The following is a 7574-nucleotide window of genomic DNA, read 5'->3' on the forward strand; positions in this document are numbered from 1 at the left end:
CGTAAACCTTGAAGACAAAATTGTAATGCACATGCAAGCTTAAAGGAGGCACATATGGTTGATTTCAAAAGCAACAATAAGTTGCTTGCTTTGATTTAAGCACATGCATGCTTAACCTGTGTGCTTGCCGTGCATGCTTGAGGTGGTGGCGTATATAAAGCGAAGAATTAAAGTTTCTTCCACCATTTTCATAAATTGAAGCAAAACAGAGAGAAAAATCAAGAAGGAAACCGAGAGAAAGAAAGAAAAGAAAAGAAGAAAAACAAAAAAGAGGGGAAAAAAGAAAAGAAAATTATAAAGCTAAGAGTTGAAAAGAATTTAAAAGAGGAATTAAGGAAAATATTATAGAAATAGAGTTAGACAGTTAAATCTATATCAATTGAGTTAGTAGGCAATAGATTTATCAAATTTAAGTAGTTATGATTTAATTTATGTAATACGTATAAGTTTTTATATCAGTTCTAATAGCAATTTTTTAACCTTGTCTTTTAGGAGAAATCTAAGAATTCAAGAACTCACAAGAGCCGTAACGAACCCCAAAGAGAAACATGAGTTGTGGGTGGATATTATTACTATTATTATGTATTTTGTGAAACATTTATATTTGATAATATGATTTAGTATCATATTATGATTATATGTACGCAGATTATATGATTGGTTAAGTCACGAGATGTGATTGTCAGTCACTATATGTGTATGATTTCTCATACGCTCTACGCATGTTTATTGAGAGTTAGGTTACTCTATCCACGTGATGTAGTTAAATTCTCCCGAGTATTGAGATGTTTTGCCCCACTATACTCCTGCAATGATGATCCCAGTGATTATTGAGAGTTATATCTCTTGGGTACTATTTGGTGTTGTTTTGTCATGTATGTATGTATGATTTTATGTTTGCTTATGTAATGTGTTCACTGTGAAGTAATGTCATACGATTATGCATGTGCACTAGTGTGTTAATTTATTTTTATTTATCTACTTATATGCACTTACTAGGTTGCAAGTTCACTATTTTCCTATTTATCCAATTTCTCCTAAGTTTCCGTTGGATTTCATGCAATTCAATTTTTAATCAATTGAAGTTGAGTCATGACACACATTGCTGCTAGACTTGGATTTTGAGCATCTTTATATTCGTATGTAAATATTTAAGCTGTATATGTATATAATGAGAGGTGAAATGTGCGAAGTTTGAATATGTTTTCAAATGAGAGATAAATGTTATTATATATTTAGAGTAAAAGCCGAAGGCCATTTAATATATTCATGAATTAAGTTTATATCATGAGTTTTAGATATCATACTACATGATTTGTTTTGAATCTGACATATGCGTAAGGGTAAGTCGTGTCAGAAATACTCAATTTAGACCATTGTGCATATTACAAGAGGTTTGAAGATAATAATATCATCATTTTGTAATTAAATGTAGATCACATGCTAGTAGCAGGCCCTAACAAAGATTGAGTTCAAGAATTAAAGGCACAGTTGGCTAAGGAGTTTGATATGAAGGAATTGAGACCAGTGAATATGGCTTTAGGGATGCAAATTCACCAAGACAGAAATAATAAAAAGATTTTGGTTTCTCATAAGAATTACATGAAAAAAATCTCGTGGCACTTCAACATGTAAGATTGTAAACCAATCTTTACCTCACTTGTTAATTTCAAGTTATTTTTAAGTATGTGTCCTATCAACGAAGCAGAGAAGAAGTAAGTTTAATGTTTGCCATTATTTGTACAAGACTAGTCATTTTACAAGTAGAGAGAGTAGTCAATCAATACATGACGAATTCTAGTAGAGAGCATTGGAAAACTGTGAAGATTATTCTGCAATACATTAGAGGAAAATTGAATGTTGCATTATGTTATGGAGGATCAGAATTTATTGTCCAGCGCAATATGAAAAAAAAATAATCCATTACTAGTTATATGTTTGCACTTACATGAGGAGCTGTAAATTAGGTTTTGAAATTACAAGTTGTTGTGGCATTATCTAATACAAAAGCAAAATACATGCCAACTACACAAGCTTGTAAAGAAGCTATTTGGATACAAAGGTTTTGAGGGAACTCAGGCACAAATCGGAGAAAAATTTTATATTTTGGGACAGTCATAGTGCCTTGCACATTATAAGGAATATAGTCTACCTCAGTACCTTGCATATTGTAAGGAATCTAGCCTTATATTCTATGACAATGCACATAGGGTCCAGTACCCCTTTGTTTGAGAAGTAGTAGAAGATGGAAGCATGGACTTGCGAAAAATTCATACCAAGGATATCCTAGTAGATGTTATGACAAAACCAATTACTACCGATAAGTTTGTTTGGAGTAGATTCTCTTGTGGCCTAGTGAAAACGTAAGCAACATGAAAATGAATGGTGTAGAGACATGATTGGTTCTTGATCAAGTATCAATCAAGTCTCCAAGTGGGAGAATTATTGAGCACGTGTATGAATATGGCAAGCAATTGCATGTGGCTAGCATACAAATTTTGTCTTTGCCACAAAAATCGGCACTAAAGCCATTAATTTTGAAAATTTTGAAAGAGTTGTTGAAATATGGCCAAGACTTTTGCTATGAAAATAAATGCTTGCATGGTAAGCTTCAATTATAAATAGAGAAGCAATTTTCATTTGAAAGCATCCTATTTTCTTCAATTCATTTTCTCTCCTTTCATAAAGAAGTCAAGAGTTGAGTTAGAGAATTCAGAGTTTTAATGAACTCTTGAATGATTAGTGAGTGACAGATTTGGTGTACTAAGGTTCTAAGTAATAAGCTAAAATACTTCAATATTTGTAATCTCCATTTTACTAATAATGTTTGATTCTTTTGTCTTCACCTGTTGACCTAAAGTTAAAAGTTGAACCACGTAAATTGTAGCGTTCCTGTATGATCATTATTTTTTAATTTCACTTTAGTTATGTGTTTGTTTCACTCGTCAATTTTCTAACAATGTGCAGGCCATCTTTTTTATCTAGTCTTATCACATCACTTGAAAAGATAATATGAGCCCAGTTTTGCATAAATCTAATTATAATATCATATAAAAGCTGAAGACTTTATTTGTACTGCAAAACTAACTAATAAATTGAGAGTTGTCTCAAAGTTATATTCTTAGCCAAATATAGATATTATCAGCAAATATGGAAATCTGCTGATCAACACAGAAAGTGATTCGCGCTACAATTTCTTAGCCAAAGATTTTAAAAACAGTTAGTACTTTGAAGATAGGACAATCTGCTAGAATTATGATTATTTTTGTTTCTTTTAAATATTATCCTTTGCATAAATCCTTATATTAACCGCCTAAGAAGTGTAATAAAAACATGCATCAGTATTATTTTTTTATAAACGACAAGCAACACGAACCCCCTACGACTCGTAAGCAATAAAAGTACACTCCACAAAATATTAACATTCAACCCTAAAAAGATTATAAATTATGAATTTTAGTATCCTCTTCCCTTTTAAGTTATTGGAGCGTGTGTTTTAATTCCACCTGCTTCAAATTATTAAAGTTGTTTAAATATGCTAAGCAATCTTAGTGCATGCATCCTCAAAACTTTCAGGTGATAAGCTTCTTTTTTATAACGCTTTATACTCTTTTGTCTTGGTTCTTTATTTTGTTTTTCTAACTTTCTTACTTTATGGAACATTTTTATAATATTCACTCTTTACTCCTTGTAATCAATAATCTCTTTTCTCATGTTGGCGACGCCATTTTAATTCGACTTTTCGACTTGTGCTTTAGTACTCGAAGATTTTCTAGTTTCTACCATTAATTTACTTAAATTTTGAAAATTTTGGCTTCTTTAATTCAATATATTATAGTCACTTGTCAAATTAAATGGTTTGAAAATCACTTGGTCAATCTCCTACAATTATTCTAACCATATGTAATAAAACCTAAATAAATTGATAACCTCAATCAAATAATAATTTTGGCCCCAATTTGGGGCCAATATGGTAAATTTATACTTCAATAAATTTATAAGATTTGTTAAAATTTCGTATGGAACTCATTTATTATACAAATTAATAATTACTTAATTTGAAACTAAATCATTGTGACATGTTTATGTGGCCTTTGTAAAATATGTTTTCAGTGTTGTTTACTTAAGTACTTTTTTACACGAGACATCTTCTATAGTATAATTATAATCTTTAACACGAAAAAATAAAAACTCTATAATATTCTTATTACTACTGATTAATGCAAGGCAGCTAACTACCATTCAAATACAATATAATAACCACGAAATAAAAAATAAAAATTCTGTCATATTTTTCAAAATATGAAATATCTTCATAATTATTAATTTATCGGTAATAAAAGAATTTACTCAATCAATAAATTTTTCATGATCCCAAAATTATAAATTTATTGGATATATGCAAGTGGGAGATTGTCACTTTCCTTACCTGTGAAGAAATCACTTATTAATTTCTACTATTTACCCAGTATTTTCATAAATATGTTGTTTGGAAAGAATCTTTGATATAAATTTTTATCAGCAAGTGTCAGCAAATTTGTTTATTGATCTCAACTGGCACCAACTAATCCAGCCAGATTAAGAAGATGATATTTCATCAATTCAGTCTTTGTTAGTTCTAATACAAACAAATGCAAAAGCACAACTGTACAAGCATTAATTCCTTTAACATTGGCCTATCTCCGATCTTTATTACCAGAATGATTGCAAAAGAGAAAAAGAAATATCACTCCACTGTATTGCCTAACCTTTTTTGCACATAAATCAACCAATGTTATCATCCATTTCAAAAGCAGCTTAAATCCTTTCAATGCTTCAATCAAATATACCAATTGAATTTTGAATAATTAATATTAGCAAAGATTTTATAGGGAATGTCGCTTTAATTCATAGCCACAAGAAGAAGCTGGCCTAAATTTTTTCCTCGCTATTTTTTTCCCTAATTGATTAGATTCTAGTAGATCGCGATCAGCTAGTTGCATAGCAGTAAAGACACATGATATCTACAGAAATTAACCTTTTCAATGAATCTATAGTGTTAAAGCAGCGGATGGATACAGCATATATATAAATGTCAGTATATTATTTGCCAAGCTTATACAGATAAGAAAGTGACAATAAAATTATTGAAAAAGAATTGACAGATGGGCATAAAAGGTGATACATGTTGTGAAGGATTGTGGCTTACAGATGGGAGTGCAACATTTGCCAAATCATCGGAAATTGATAATGATTAAAAATATGAAGAGCACTCAGCGCGCAAATGTTTATAGAGTGTTTAGAGGGAGAAAGATAATGACAAGGCAATCGGCATCAAACAAGTTGAAAGTTGAAATGTTAACTTACAGAGTTGAAATCTTTATGAATAATTAATGTCAGCCGATGTGATTGTGTTGGTTCATTCGTACATGAGTCTGGATATGATATTATATAAAAATTTATGATCTAACCTGTATTTTAAAAGTAGTTCAAGAGTTGAAAGTTACATCAAACTTACAGTATAAGTTTATTAATTAACCTCAGTTATTGTGGGATATTTTTCCTATCACTAACTATAACTTTTTAAAAAAAAATTATACCGTATTTATAATTTTAATCTAAAAATAATATTTAATTAGTTATGAATAACTGTAAATTCTGCCTATGATTGCACGCTAGTTGCTCTAAAAACTTTTACTAATTAAACCTGTTAACACTCATAATATATACGAAAGCTCTCACACTCTTGTTGTTTTTTCTTTTTTCTTTTTTAATTTCTTTGGCTAGTTTATCAATAGGGTTTCCTCGACATGCAATCGATTTCAGTATTCACATATATACTCTTTTAAAGATCCTTCTTAATAAGGAAATGATTCTCAGTTAGTAGCCTCGAGACAAAGGAAAGACTATATATTTTTCTATACTAACTTGGGTACTGATTAGTAGTGTGATCTAAAACATAATTGGCGTGTACATTTCTATAGTACCTCAATAGCAGATTCAAAAAAGCATTAAGAAATTTTCACAAGTGTTACAAAAGCCAATCAAAAGCAATCAAGAAAAATAAATATATGACGTAGGTCCTTTCAGATTAAGAAGGTTCATGGCTCCTTCCTGGGCAACTGGGTCCCCAAAAGCATTTATAAATGACTAATATCAAATGCAACTTAGCTGAATAGCTGATTCTCACTTGGGGATTAAAGTGGGATGGCCCACTTTGATTAGCAAGTCCATTAAACATCACAAAAGCTCAGTGGAGGATCACATTAGATCCATGTTGGAAACCCTCTATAATTTCTGCAAGATAATATTTAATTAAAAACCTATTGCGGGCGAAAACCTCAGAATATTCCCTACTATAATTAACAATTTAATAATATGACACATGATCTTGTTACAACTAACTCAACTCTCCACCTTTTGTTCCCTCTATATAAGCAAATTAATCTAATTCAATTGAACTCTCAGAAATTCTTTAAACTTCCATCAATGTCTATCACTTCTTCCACTTCCAGAAAAATTTTTCAGGATTTTCTTGGGGAATTTTACTCAAGAAGATCGCTACTAACTGCTCCGCCTCCGGTCCCCGGAAAAAGCCATGATCCAGCAGAAGTATACACAGGCAATAATACCTTTGATGCAAATGTTGTTATGGTTCTTTCAGTCTTACTTTGTGCCCTAATTTGCTCACTAGGATTGAACTCCATCATCAGATGTGTTGTCAGATGCTCAAGTTTGGTAGCCTCCAGGTCCGGCGCCAGCAACTCGGCAGCCATATTACCCAACAAAGGCATCAAGCAAAAGGCCTTAAAGACTTTTCCGGTAGTGAGCTACTCAGCTGAGCTGAACCTCGCAGGTTTGGACACAGAGTGTGTCATATGCTTATCGGAGTTCGCAGCTGGAGATCGTCTCCGGCTGCTGCCTAAGTGCAACCATGGATTCCATGTCCGGTGCATCGATAAGTGGCTTAGCTCACACTCATCTTGCCCTAAATGCAGACATTGCTTGATAGAAACTTGCCAGAAGATCATTGGTTGCAGTCAAGCTGCTAGCTCATCAGAAAACCCCGTAACAGCTCAAGAAACTATTGTTACAATAACTCCACTGGAACCTGAAGGTTTGATACGTAATTATAGGGGAATTAGCTAGTATTTAATAATAATTTAGTCTTTTAATTGTATTATATTTTAGATTGCTAGTATTTAATAATAATTTAGTCTTTTAATTGTATTATGTTTTAGATTTAGTTACTCTTTGTGTCTTAAGCTCTCAAAAAAATGTAGTGGTATTAGTTGCAAATTGTACAGTTGGGTCTCCTCAATTAGTTGTCGGTTTATTGAAAAAGTAATAATAATTTAAATGATGAGCTATTTGATTTTTTTTTTCAGCCCCAAATTGTGTAATAGAGTTTATATTATAATTAAAATAAGAAAAACTTCAAATTGAATGGGCCAGAAAGTTGATAGCATCCCGACAAAACCTAGTTTAGTTGACAAAAGAATAAAAGTAGAAAGATTACTCAATAGTGACTGACGATACGATCAACCGTGAAGGCAAAATCAAGAAATAAAAATGCCAGTTAACGGAGAGGTCAA

At 31.7% G+C, this 7574-nt stretch overlaps 1 protein-coding gene across 1 annotated transcript; it reads left to right on the forward strand.

The window, feature by feature from the left end:
- Positions 1-6290: 6290 nt before the first annotated feature.
- LOC102620381 (RING-H2 finger protein ATL78) lies at positions 6291-7366 on the forward strand. Its single transcript, XM_006464502.4, has one exon. The coding sequence runs from the start codon at positions 6358-6360 to the stop codon at positions 7126-7128; it is 771 nt and encodes a 256-aa protein (XP_006464565.2). The 5' UTR covers positions 6291-6357; the 3' UTR covers positions 7129-7366.
- Positions 7367-7574: the final 208 nt, after the last annotated feature.

The sequence above is a fragment of the Citrus sinensis genome, chromosome 7 (assembly GCF_022201045.2).
Source record: "Citrus sinensis cultivar Valencia sweet orange chromosome 7, DVS_A1.0, whole genome shotgun sequence".
NCBI classification, from domain to species: Eukaryota; Viridiplantae; Streptophyta; class Magnoliopsida; order Sapindales; family Rutaceae; genus Citrus; species Citrus sinensis.